The sequence below is a fragment of the Lynx canadensis genome, chromosome F2 (genome assembly GCF_007474595.2).
Source record: "Lynx canadensis isolate LIC74 chromosome F2, mLynCan4.pri.v2, whole genome shotgun sequence".
Taxonomy (NCBI): domain Eukaryota; kingdom Metazoa; phylum Chordata; class Mammalia; order Carnivora; family Felidae; genus Lynx; species Lynx canadensis.
In genome coordinates this window covers 82242732-82257264 of record NC_044320.2, presented here as the reverse complement: position 1 = coordinate 82257264, position 14533 = coordinate 82242732, and the positions used below count along the sequence as shown (strand labels likewise).

The 14533-nt window shown below is 40.4% G+C and overlaps 1 protein-coding gene across 1 annotated transcript in view; it reads right to left on the bottom strand.

The window, feature by feature from the left end:
- Window positions 1–14533, bottom strand: part of PRKDC (protein kinase, DNA-activated, catalytic subunit) — a 202260-nt gene that overhangs the window by 88840 nt on the left and 98887 nt on the right. Inside the window, 13 exon segments of the mRNA XM_030303933.2 lie at window positions 2172–2210; window positions 2212–2285; window positions 3761–3857; window positions 3859–3904; window positions 4461–4587; window positions 4590–4611; window positions 6110–6253; window positions 9024–9064; window positions 9067–9138; window positions 9569–9701; window positions 9703–9729; window positions 12224–12371; window positions 13457–13533. Of these exon segments, the coding sequence (XP_030159793.1) occupies window positions 2172–2210; window positions 2212–2285; window positions 3761–3857; window positions 3859–3904; window positions 4461–4587; window positions 4590–4611; window positions 6110–6253; window positions 9024–9064; window positions 9067–9138; window positions 9569–9701; window positions 9703–9729; window positions 12224–12371; window positions 13457–13533 (1047 nt within the window).

Below are 14533 nucleotides of genomic sequence, written 5' to 3'. Positions count from 1 at the left end.
CTTCATCATGTACTACTATCAATGATGACAGATTTGTCTATGTATTGTCTGCTTCTCCTTCATCAAATGTTAGCTTCCTGAGAAGGGGGGGGTGGCCAGGACTGCTCTGGCTACACCCCCAGAGCCCAGAACCAGCCAATAAGATAACCAACATATGTAACTGACCAACATACATAACCAACATTATAATACAGGTAACCAACAGAAGACAAACGCATGCACATATATACTGACAACTGGAGACTACCTCTCAGGTGCCAAGAGCAATTCAGTGGTTGGAATAGGACTGATTCTCACCAACTTCTTTATATTTACTCTGTTCTTCTAATTTTCTACTACTAAATCAATACCATTTATATTCAGAAAAGAACAATGTAAAACCAAAGTGTTTATCATTACCACTAACTTGAAATTAAGTGAAAGAGACATTAACTTGGGATCTACTGTAATTTGTTCCATCTGTGCTGAAAACTTAGCGTACTATGTAATTGAAACCCAACATCTAAGGATATTAGAATCATGTAAAAATAAGGTAATTCGGAATTTAAATTTTTAAGCGTGCCTGGGTGGCTCAGTCAGTTAAGTGTACAACTCTTGATTTTGGCTCAGGTCATGCATCTCAGGGTCGCTGTGATTGAACCCTGCATGTCAGGCTCTGCACTGACAGTGTAGCGCTGCTTAAGATTCTCTCTCTCTGCCCCTCCCCACTTGCGCACACTCTCTCTCAAAAAAAAAAATTATTTTACAAAAAATAGTGGTAATTCCTAAAATAAATTATAAGCGAAGACTAACCTCCCAAGTGGGTCTATTTCCCTTCATTTAATTTCTTTTAAACCAAATAGATACCTGAGGTGCCTGGTGGCTCGGCTGGTTGAGCGTCCGACTTCAGCTCAGGTGGTAATCTCCACAGTTCGTGAGATCGAGCCACGCGGTCAGACTCTGTGCTGAGAGCTCGGAGCCTGGAGCGGGCTTCAGATTCTGTTTCTCCCTCTCTCTCTGCCCCTAAACCCCATGAACATTCTGCCTCCATCTTTCTCAAAATAAATAAATACGCATTAGAAAAAAATTTAAACCAAATAGATACCTAATTGATAAAATGGGCAGGGGCCCAATACACTGTGTTGGGGTACTCTGGGTGCCCTCGGGACCTCCCCAACTTCCCTAATCCTTTACTCCTCATCCACTCAGACAGTGAAGTAGCCCACTCTCCACTCTCCACCTTTTCTTTCAGGAGAGGATGTGGACTGGAGATAGGAAGTTGGGAATCATGAACACATAGGCAGTTTTCAAAGCCAGGAGGCTAGATGGTTGGCAGGGGAGCAAGGAAGAAGAGGACCAACATCAGAGCTGGAGAGGTAGCCGGGAAACATGAAGCTAAGGAAGGGAAACAGCCAGGAAAATAGGAAGAGAGCCAAGAGAGTGTCCTAGAAGCAGTGACAAAGGGAATCAGGAGGAATGATCAACTGTGTCACTGCAACGAGACCTGGCAAGAAGGGATCATCACAATGAGTGACAGCGGTTTTGGAGGCTCCAAAACACACAGCCCCTCACTAACCAACCACAGGAGAACAGCAGTGTAGCAGGAAGCATCACTCCACTACCCTACTTTCAAGTAAGTTAGACATGTAATTTACATACATCTGTAATAATTATATTCTATGGAGACCTGTAGTACTCTGAACGTACACTGCACTGACAGATTCAGTTGGGTTCTTCTAACAATCCTGGAAAGTGGGCAGGCGTCCAAGACTGAGAAAGGCTCCCACAAGTGCCCTGTCCTGTCTGATAACTATATTACGTCCCAGATTGGAAATGGAGTATTTTATAGTAACATAGCCCTAACCCATAGCAAGTATCCACCAGAATAATTTGCTCCAAAGAAACCCTGACACTACTTTCAGAGGAATGAAAGCTGGTTAAATAATCCTTCCTGGCTTTCACAATATAAGCAAGTTACCCATCTTTAAATGTTTACCAAGTTTCCAAGTGTTTTAAAATCCTATGTCCTCTTTAAAAAATTGAGCACTATATACGCTAGGAAAAAGCCAAGTATTAATAAATGCAGAATGCCCACTCTGGTTTGTTACGGTATAGAGGATATAACATAACAAGTGTTAGAAAAATCAAAACTGAAAAAGCACTATTTATTTAAAATTGTATAACACACTTACATTTTCTTTCTTGGTAACATATTGAAGAATAAGTCCTAGAAACTTCTGCGGCTGCTGCATAACCCTCTTTATATTTTACAAAAGACATGTAGTGGACCAAAGCTTGAAAAGTATCTGTAACAAATACAGAAAATATGCATCAATATACATTCTGTTGACATAAAGATATAACAACTTTGCTCCTCGTGCCATATTAAGAGCTAAATTGAGAAAATACTAAACATAGAACATGATCCAAATTATTTGTGTGAAAACATGTATCAGATGTACTTAAGGCTCTGACATCATGACCAGGAAGGCACATGAAAGTCCACAGTTCAATCACACAGGACCTGCTGTAGTCAAGCAAAACACGATGCTGGATACTATAAAAAACACTGCAGTGAAAAAAAGCTACTAACCAAGATCATGACTTACTGACACCCCTTGAAAGCCTCATGACTCCTGACACCTCCTGACTGACTGCTGTGACAAGAGGAGGACAATAAATGAGAAGGAGAGGTGAGCACCAGTCCACGCTTCCAGGCTCTGTAGGCCACAGAATGTTAGCCTCCAGTTCCAGAGAAGCTCTATACGCTTGTCACTGGGGGAATCAAAGCTCAAAAACAGTAACTCATCTAAAAGCAAACTATTTCCCATGGACTCTTCATGGAGCCACCTGTTTGTCTATGATAGCAGGCAAATGGAGGAACTGGTGCCAGGAGGCTAACACAGGAGGACCGACCAGACGGAGTGAGACACTTCCAAAGAAACGGGAAAAGCTCGGAAGGGACCATGCTGAAATCTACAGTCACCATAATGTGAATGCTGACTTTTCAGAACTCCTAACACAGTAGGACCAATGAAGTACCGGTCAGTGATGGTAGAGGATTAGCTCACTAGCGCCCTCCCTCCAGACGCCGGGCTGCGTTCACCCCACCCACAAAAGGCCCCGACGGAGGGAGCAGGGGCTGCAGCTGAGGCAAAAAGCACAGCGACAGGGCAGCACCAGGGCCCAGGCATCCATCCATGATCCTGTCATGAATGGTCCCACAGAGCTCATGCTGGTTTGGGGGCAAATGCTGAAAATGCAGTTGTGGAAAATAAGAAAGAAATACCCTAACACCTATTTGGTGTGAAACACAATTGAAAAAAAAATACTAACTTTGAAAAACTTAACTTCCCTCATTCATTCCATTAACATTTCTTCTCCCAAAAGACTCTAAGCCCAACTTACTAATTCTGGTAGAAATATTTTTAACATGGGTCTAGGTCTTTAAATTTATAAAAACTAGGTGCACCTGGTGGCTCAGTTGGTTAAACGTCGGACTCTTGGTTCCAGCTCAGGTCACAATCTCACGGTTTGTGGGTTTGAGCCCCACATCGGGCTCATGGTTCACGGGATTTAGTCCCACATCAGGCTCTGCGCTGACAGTGTAGGAGCCTGGAGCCTGTTTGGGATTCTCTCTCTTTCCTTATCTCTTTGCTCCTCTCATACTCGCACATGCACTCTCTCAAAATGACTAAACTTATGAAAAAAATTAGACCATACTCCAGTCCATCAATCCACTTCACATATACTTTAATCTAAAAAAGAAGCAAAGCAAAACTCCCTGATACTCACTTTATGCTCTCTATGCCACATTTTGGGTCATAGGGGGGCAAGTTATTGGCCATTATAATGCCTAATAATGAATTCCTACTGAATGTCTTTGGAATTAGGATCTTTACTGGAAAACTTTTCAAATATTAACCTGAAACATAAGCATAAAGGACAAGTACAGATTATCATATGATAAAATAAGCACAGCAAGAAGATAATTTGCGGGTGAGAAATACCTTATCTTTCCCCACGACTAACACCCTTCTTGCTAATACCCTGTTTGTATACATTCAAGTTATTCTAGCAAGTCTGTATTTTCTTATGATCTACTTGCCCCAATCCTCTGTTAGTTGATTCTGAAACCTTTGGAAAGTTATAGCTTGCCTCAGCCTGCGCAGTCCGACAGTTTACCCCTGCGCTGGGACGATGAAGGGACAGAGTGTACCCCATATGCCCAGTGTCTGCTGGGCCAGAACGTGAGCTGGGAGCGGAGCAGGCCACCTGGAGGCAATGACCGCACAGAGGTGCTTCATCAAACCTTTGGAGGCTAGTATTGTACTAGCCAGCAATATTGTACCTTACAAATGATTCAATTTCAAATTTATATTCCTTCTATCATTTCAAGTAACTTCACTGTAATCACCATTTACAAACATGCTACATTTTAAAAATGTCTAAGCAATACTGCAAATGTAGTAAATTTGTACCTGTAAGGGATAGATAAACAATCCTTCCAGCATTCAACAAGGGTTTTTATAATTTCAAGGTTATGTCTAAACACAGCTCTTTTTTGATGAAAAACATGTTTCATTAGGAAATGAAGCAATCGATTGCTAACACTTCATCTTTAGGGACCCCCTAAAAAGGTATAGAAATTCTGTATTAATATGTAGCATCCACTCTGGAAAAGCATTTTTTTATCCAACAGTCCATTTATAAAGAAACCTGCCAGTATACTGAAGCTTCCGGTGTAAACCTATGTGTGATTTTTCAAGGACAACCACAGGCAATGACAAAGGCTTTGCTGGCAGTCCTTATGGGCAAGCTGCCCTCTGGCACCAGGCTGGAACACAGCCAGGGCTCTGCAGTCTCCAAGGGTAGATACAGTCACCTTAGCCACCCCACCCTCCACCCCCCAGACTGGTCATGCTTGTCACATATTTGCACTCGTAACCCCTGGCACCTTCATTTCTCTTCATCTTCTCCAGGCGTCTTCTGCTGAGACAGCTCCTTATAAGAGGAAAGGGCGACTGTGAAACACTTTTCTTCTGACTCCTTTTATGGTCCCATAAAACTGCTGGAGCCTTTAATTCAGGGGTCACCTCAACAGTGAGATGACACCCCAGATCTGGCTAAACACCTGACCCTCGACCAGACTAAGTTGCAATTGTTCCATGGGGGAACCGGACAAGGGAGTCACTTCCTCTGCTTTAGCCTCTACCGCAAGTGACAAAGGCTTCCCTTGATTCTTACTTTGACTCATTGCTTTATGCAGCTATTCGGACACTAGCAGTTCGGCATCTCTCAAACTCAGCCATGCACCGGACATTTAACTCAATCTTTCCCAATGGTTCCTAAGTTAACTAAATACGAAATATTTTACTCTGCTTAATAACATGAAACATTTATCACCTTAAAGCTAGAAATGCTAATTTGGTTTACTGTGAAAATAAGACAGGCACATCCAGATATAAAACACATGTAAAAGCTCTATGTCCATATATTATGTTAGTAAGGAATGTTCTCAGAATATTACTACATGAAACTCTTATACCTATTAGTGCTAATGTTTTTATGTGAATGGCAAGCTCCAGAGCACACAAATCTGTACTGGTGGATAGCACGAGACGCCTCAGGGTGACACGGTATCATTCACCTGGTGGTACTTTTTGGCAATTTCAACCATTAATGGGCCCATGTCAATACTAGGGAAATAAGTAAGCTGGCAAAACAATACCCAAACATCCACGGACTTTAGTTACAACAGAAGTTTTCAAGACCTAATATTCAGGGTGTACTGACATTTATTTCACACTTATTTTAAGAAATCATTAGTCTAGTTTCCAAGGTCCTAGCAAATAAAAGCAACAAACCAAAATAAATACCTGATAGCTTAAAAATAAAAGCAAAGTCAGAGGCATTATCGAAAGAAATCTAAGAAATCAGAAATCTAAGAAACAGACCTGAAGCAGTATGAAGCCATTTAGTATAACAGCACCACAGCAATATGACGATTAATGTTAAAAATGGTGACTCTTAAGTCATTAAGAGGAGCTTGGATTATCTGTCATCAATTTGTTTCTGATATCAGGCAAGAGACTGACATAGCCTCCATAAAAGACGTGTCCATTCTTACCACAGGAGTAGCTATTCCTGTCCACGAAAGAAGAGTCACCACTATCTCGACCACCATGTAGTGAATTCCTTCTCCTCCATTGTTTTCAGAAACCACCAGCTGCAGCAAGGGGCTGAGCCAATACTTCGCATAAGGGCGAAAGACCTGGAAGAGAATTTAAAAGTCAAACAGCAAAACAATATTTTGAATAACCAAATTATTAATTAGGAACATATCCTCCATCAGCTAAAATTTAATATTATGATTTGACCTAAATCCAAAACAGATGTTAAATTCCAACAATTACCCCGCTTCATCAGATCAGATTCTCTGTTGAATTCTCTCCTCATGGTCCTTGAAACCACAATTCAAGGGAAATGGACTTCTGATCTTTTCTTTGTTGAAAACTGATATAACTATGCTTCTTAAAAATCAAAATGAAAGTACTCTTTATCAATCTTATCCTATCTGAATAATATGCAGCTCTAGAGAACTGTTATTTTATGCAAATGCATAGAGTATATGAAAAAACGAGAATATAAAATTAGGTAGATGCATGTGGCTGATGTTCTTTCATTTCTTATATTATAGAAGTCATTGTGTTATTGACTTCATTTTCTCAAGACCTCTGAAATCTAAAGAAAATGTACCCATATTCTAAATTCAATTTAGTTTATTTTAGAAACTACACGATAATGCTATTTTGATGCAAACAGATTAAGATATAATTCAAGCTACCTATCTTCTAACTTTCGCCACTTTGTTTTTACTAAATATGTTTCCTCAGGGACTACTCTCACAGCTTAAATCTGTGTGGTCTCAAATCTTTGTTTATACACCCATAAGTAAAAAAAAGTTCGAACACTCTCCATGTATGTATTGATTTATTTATAAATTACAAACAAAAACTTCGGTTATTTTTTTGTTGTTGTTGTATAGTTTTATTTTTTTCTTCTTTAATTTTTTTATTTTTTATTTTTATTTTTTTAATATATGAAATTTATTGTCAAATTGGTTTCCATACAACACCCAGTACTCATCCCAAAAGTGCCCTCCTCAATACCCATCACCCACCCACCCATCCCTCCCACCCCCCATCAGCCCTCAGTTTGTTCTCAGTTTTTAAGAGTCTCTCTATGCTTTGGCTCTCTCCCCTCTAACCTCTTTTTTTTTTCCTTCCCCTCCCCCATGGTCTTCTGTTAAGTTTCTCAGAATCCACATAAGAGTGAAAACATATGGTATCTGCTTTCTCTGTATGGCTTATTTCACTAGCATAACACTCTCCAGTCCCATCCATGTTGCTACAAAGGGCCATATTTCATTCTTTCTCATTGCCACGTAGTACTCCATTCTGTATATAAACCACATTTCTTTATCCATTCATCAGTTGATGGACATTTAGGCTCTTCCATAATTTGGGCTATTGTTGACAGTGCTGCTATGAACTAAATGTTGAAATTTTAATAATAATGTAAACGCAAGTTCTAATCTTTCTTCTGTAAGACACACGGAGCCTCTGGAACATCTTTTGCAAACCATTCCCCTAGTCACTCCTGAGCCCCCGACACGCACAACACCCCAGGAAATCTCTCAGTGATGTCTCAGAGGCAACTCACATCCACATGTGTGAACAAGTTCAGCATGCTTCCTTGTCAACCTGCTTACCCACTCCCAGGCTACCAAGAAATGACCCAGAAATAAGACACCAGCTCCCTTTCTGGTAGCCATCAAGTCAGCACTCAGGAACATGAGCTAGAAATCACATGTGACCCCAAGCGTTATGGGTTGTTCTGTGTCTTCCAAAAGGATACTGAAGTACTAATCTCAACATCTATAAATGTGACCTGATTTAGAAATAGGGTCTCTGAAGATTATCAAGTTATGAGAGGTCATAGGATGGGCTCTAATCCAATGACAATGTCCTATTAAAAGGGAAAATTTGTACATACTGAGACAGATGCAAAGAGGAAAGCCAATGTGAAGACTCAAGAAAAACGCATCTATGTGCTGAAAAAAAAAAAAAAAAAATGCTGAGGCCACCATAAACTGGAAGAGAGGGCCTGGACAGATTCTCAATCCCAGCCTCAAAGGAACCATCCCCACCAACACCTTGATCTCAGGCCTTCTGGCTTTCAGAACCACGAGGCAATCAGTTTCTGTTGTTTAAAGCCACCCGTCTGTGGTTCCACTGTTACAGCAGCCCTGGGGCTAGAAATCAGGTGTGACCCTGGGGAACACGGGCCCTGCTGCGCCCCTCAATTTGCAGTGCTGCCTCAAAGGACTTGTATGGAGCAACGTGGATCATGTCTTTCCACCTGGCACCAATCAGTGGCTCCCACTGCTCAACAAATGAGCTGCCACCCTCTGCATGAATCTGATGACCTGGCCTAGCTCACCCGCCCAAGCCTGTGGCCACACTTCTCTGGACCATGTGCCCATGTCTGTGCTGTCAGTGGAGACATGCCTGGCTCTGTCAGATGCCGTCTCTGTCCACAGTGTTCTTTATACACAGAATATAAATTCCCACTGCACTTTTCAACGTCACTCAAGGGCTCTCTTCCCTAACTGCCACCAGTGGAAGAGGTCTCCCCTGATGTAGTGCTATACATAAACCAACCGATAAATTCAGCAATTATCTAAAAGTCAGGTCTTTTTCAAAATATCATTAATAGGAATATTTTCACCATTTTTGCTCCTATAAACTAATTAGGCTGGAACCCATTAGAAAGTGCCACACATGTGCTTCTAAAAAGATCATTTCTAACACAATAAAATTTATTTTCAAGTTGAAAAAATGATTAAAGGATTGATGTTGAACCAAATTTGTTCAGAGAACAAAAATGTCATGCTCTGTTCCTTTACATCATTTCTTATTAGGAGTTTTAAGTACATACATAAAACTGCAAAGAATTTTTAAAGAATAATAAATACTTACCTCTTCTGTATTAATAACAAGCTTGGCTAAGAAGAGACGGAATTTAATGATACTGATGGATTTCCTAGTTTGTCATGAGAAATTTCACAAGGGGGGCAGACTGCTTGCACTGACCCTGAATAATCCATTCAAAGTTACCTTAAAAAGTGGAATAAAATAACTTCACACTTAGATATCATGAGATATCATGATATTGTCATGAGATGACAAAATAAGAGACGAGTAACAAGAGGCTCCTGGGCGGCTCAGTCAGTCAAGCATCTGACTCTTGACTTCAGCTCAGGTCATGATCTCAGGGTTCGTTAGATCAAGCCCCATGTCTGGCTCTGTGCTGACAGCATGGAGCTGCTTAGGATTCTCTCTCTCCCTCTCTCTCTCTGCCCCTCCCCTGGTCTCTCTCAAAATAAAAATAAAATAACATTAAAATTGTTTAAAAAATTTAGACACAAGCAACAAAAATCAGTTTATTAGATACAGAATTTGGTATTTGACATTAAGTGTTCATTCTTACGTGACTAGCAATAAACAGTATTAAATGAGGACACCATCAGATTAGCAGAAACAAACCTCTTCTCTTTAGGTAGGATCTGATTTTCTTTGCATGTGCTTAATCAGGGCTGTCATGGTTGCCATACATTCGTGCTGATTAAGCTCATCCATTTCTAACTCCAGGACAGCAATCTTGGATCACAGGATCTTTATAATCCTAGAAAAGGTTAGAATCTGATGATGCCAGAGTACACTGTTAGATTAGTATACAGGGGCCTCTGGGTCGGTGGGCAGTTGGTTGAGCATCCAACTCTTGATTTCAGCTCAGGTCATGATCCCAGGGTCATGGGATCAAGCCCTCTGTCAGGCTCCACACTGAGTGTAGAACCTGCTTGGGATTCTATCGCTCTCTCCCTCTGCCCCTCTCCCCCACCTGTGCTCTCTCTCTCTCTAAAATAAATAAAAAATTAAAAATAATAAAATTTCAGTGCATGTGATATTCTGACTTTGGGGGCAATATCACAAAACACACACTTAGGTAACAACGATACTTGGGTAATAATATCAAATATACTTATTAGGTTTTCTTATTAAACAACTTAGAAAAAATTACAGGACCTCATATCTTCCTTAAGTTATAGATACATAATTCTCCTCTGATCTCTTCATGGGGAGAGATCTCCTTGGGGGTCATACTCAGGTTATAGCATCCATGCAGACATGTGTTGCTTTGTACAAACACAAAGATCTTCCAAATGTTTCTGTCTAGGAGCCCAAGAATGCTCAATATCTTGAGAACAATAGTCTCCATGATTCTTAGTTGCCAGTTATGGAGAAAGTGGAGCTACTGACACATAATTTTAAGATAAACTTTTACCAACATTTCTTTTCTCAGTAAACTGAAAATGAGTTTTCTCTGAAAAACTTCATAAAGTCCTTAATTTGCTTTGATACTTAATAAAAGAACAAAATTTTTAAACCATTGTTGACCCTAAAATTCTCTTAGAAATTATAGCAGCAGATAATTATTTTTATAAATGTAATGAATTGAGGTTTTATATACATAGTAAATTTTACACACACCACACACACACACACACCACACACACACACACACACAGCTGAACCAATTTATCTGGATATTCCCAGGAAGATTAATTTTCAGAAAAGAAAGATTGCGAAATCCCCAAGAAGAAATTTTAGACAGTTAAAGTGCTTACAGAAACTGAGTAGAAAGAGGAATAAAATGGCCCTACATAATTCTGTAATTCTGTCTGCCTGGTAGCAGGAACTATTTCAGAACTCACTTCCCAAGATGTACAGTATTGGAAAAGGATCTTCTTATAACCATTGTGGGTATGGTCTCTTTCCTCCCAAAGACAATGGATAATTTCTATAAACTGGGGTTTAGAAAATGACAGGAAGTGATGTTATGTTCTACTAGGAACAGTGCTAAAGAGCACTGAAACAGTTAAATTTTACACACTATCAAGTTTATAAGAGACAAGAAAAAACCACATTCAATCAGCCCAAAAATCAATTAGAATAATCTTAATGTCCCTTTTTCCATATACTGGTAAGGTGTCAAAGGAGTTACAATTTGACTGCATTCAGATCTACTCACAGGTTTTTCAGTAAAATTATTGTATATCAAGATGCTGCTCACAAGGACTAGATACATCTGAACTAGGACTCCGTCATGCGATCAAACTGAAGGCACGAGGATTGACCCAAGATGCCTCAATGTAAATTGGCCTGTTCACAAAAGAGGAGTCTCACTAGCCAGTGTTAGCCGTAACAGAACAAAGTCACACTCTTTTATTGCCCAGCAGAGATGTAAGACATAATCTAGGTGAATGAACTAATGAATGGCTCCTCTTTGAAAACGTCATTAAAAAAGAGAGAAGCCAACCCAAGAGGCAACGTAAGGTACAGACAACTCAACTTCAAAAACGCTGCACTGCTCCCACCCTCCTCGGGCAAAAAGCCGCTGGGCAGACCAGAGGGGGCAAGAGCTGCCTGGCAATGTCTGGGGATGGAGAAGGAGAGAGTGAGGTGCCCGCCTGTGGGTCAGGACCCACTCCGGGAGGACATCAGTATGGAGGAAAGAAAAGGGGTTGAGAGAAAGAAGTTAGTGCATATCAAAGAAACTGGAAAGCGAAAAAACTTGAATGAACCTGGACAGGAATCAGATGTATCTGTGGAACTCATGCTTTTACACATATGTACACATGTGTGTGTCTGTGCAGGTGCACAGGTGTCTGTCTACCTACAAGTTTCCTGTCTGTTTATGAGGTCAAGCTATTATTTGCGAATACAGATGCATTCAGTTATCTCAGTTAGATAACATCAAATATTCAAACAGCTTCTTCGTTTTCTGTAGAGAGAGAATGCAACAGTCATACCAGCAAGACCTCTGAGTATGGTAGTCGTCTTTCTCACTGGAAACCCTTAAAGGCAGTTCTGATTTAAAACAGTAATCTTATGGAGACTGGTTACTGTGAATCAGCCCTTGCAGACAGCTTTCTTTCCTGTACTGACAAAATCCAATTGCTGAGTCTAGAGGATGGAAAGCTGGGACTCAGATCTTGGAAAATTCTCCGCACGCTATTCTCTGAGGACTACTGACACAGAACCAGTTTCCCCTAAGTATGAAGCCCCATTCCTTTATAAACGCCAACAATATTTTTTAATATGTGACATGTGATCACCCGTCTCCGAAAATGACCAGGGTAGATTTAGGGTCTTGGAACCGTATGAATAGCTCTGAAACTCCAGTTTGAGAAATCAAATTGACTCATTTCCTCACTCAGGCTGCTGTCTGCCAAATACGACAAGGAAGATATATAATGAGGCCACCTAAGATATAAAGAACAAAATACATTTATTCAAATTAGTAAAAAATGTATTTCTCCAAGCTCAAATGATATTAATAAAATTAAAAGACTGTGTTAACTAAGGCTTTTATCAATCCTGTGATTCTCCACTAATAACCCAGATTAACAAAGCAAAAAGGAAATGGGGAAAAGACACCCCCTCCTGCTTTTGTCATTAGTGAGCGGTTATTCTATACTGTCATGGACAAAGAAATTAAGTTAAACCACATACAATTTTTGAATATGATGTTAACAGAATTCTTTGCAGTTAAATTTTGACGGGGTACATTCTGCATAAAAAGTCTAACATAAATGTGGGAAAAGATACTACTGAAAACAACCAATTCACAAATGTAAAGAATTTACAAAAACTGGTCCAAAATTTATCCTCAAGTCAGGAAAAAAAAAGGTATGAAGAAAAATTAAGCAAAAAAATGAAACAAGGAGCATGTGGAGCAAGAGACAGATAATTTTATAACAGGAAGCCAGGACAACCTTCCTTCAAAGGCTGGCATTAAACAAAACGCTGATAATCCTGGGACCAAGATTATTCTAGGCTGAGGAAACATCATGTGCAAATGCCCTGGGGCCAAAAGGAGCCTGGTGCCTATAGGTACAGGCAGGGGGGCAGTGCTACTGGAGCAGAGTGAGCAGGAGAGTAGCAGGGGGGCAGCAGGTGGGTCAGGGGTCTTAGGCAGCTCTGTCTTCAGGGAAGTGGGAGTTGACAGAGGGTTTGGGGCAGAGGAATGGCAGGATGAGATCTGTATTTTAACACGATTCTTGAATGTATTACACAACACACAGACATAATCATATACAAAACATAGCTAACTATCACCAATCTTGCACTTTTAAGAAAAAAGCATACCATTTCTCAGCCCTCTTTGGCCATTCTGAGATCTTTCTACATAGGTAAAAGTTTAGCTGATTAAATTTCTTTCAAAGTAAAATTCTACTTGCCACGTAAAACCTTTCAAACTCTATTTCAATGTTTCGGTGTACTTAAAATATTTTTTATTTACGTAACAAATACCAACTATTAGAATCTTTCTCATCTTTTAAAACAACCTACCTGAATCCCCATTTCCTGCTTCCCTGGCTTCTTTCCTAATTTCAATGTACTTTTTCCTTCTTTCCATAGGAACCTATCAGGCAAAACAAATACACCACTTAAAACTTTGTAAAATCCTGATCACGATTTTCTAGTTTAGTAGCAATTTGCCTCAGTGGGGTTCTGTGAGAATCTGTGGGAAAAGCATTCCTTAAGGGCACTCACCTGTATTCTTTGTGGATATTTTTAATGCTTTTAAATTTGATAAAAGTCTTGTTTAAAAGTTAATTTTTTGAGGCACCTGGATGCTCAGCTGGTTAAGCATCCAACTCGATTTTAGCTGAGGTCATTATCTTGCGGTTCCTGAGATCAAGCCCCGAGTCGGGCTCTGTGCTGACAGTGCAGAGCCTGCTTGGACTCTCTCTCTGTGCCCCTGCTCGTGCTCCCTCTCTCTCTCAAAATGAATAAATAAGCATTTAAAAACAATAAAACTTTGCCACCTGCAAAAATAATTTTTTTGCCAAACTGCTTGGGGACCCAGGGTGGGCTAAGATGTGGCAGCCACAGGCCCAAATTACTAACAGTCTGTACTTTACTTACGAGCTCAGTTTCCTCAACTGCATGGTTATGGTATATCATAGCACCTCACAGTGCTGTTGCAAAGTTTAGAAGTGACATATACCAAGTGTCTGAATGCTTAATACACTAGTGCTATTATTTTTTGGATTTTTAGTTCTTTGAACAGTGTTACACCTTGAGAAAAGTTCCCAGTCTTGTTCCAAAAGGGCACAAGGCAGGAAGCAACCATTTACACGAACTCATGAACGACTTAGATGTGGTCGAGGTCAGCAGCTAGGCAGGTGAACATGAATGATAGTTCCTGACCCAGACAACCCAGAGCTCTGGCACTCTGCCCACCCAATTCCCATTTCCAATGGGCTGTGAAAAGCTGCAGTGACAATCTCCTACCAATCGCTGAGGTTGGCGTGTCAAACTCAGCTTGGCTAAAATCAAGCTTGTCACGTTTGCCACAGCAAGTTTTCCACTTATCCACATGAAGTCAGCTCACAGCACCCCCATTATCCTGCCAAATC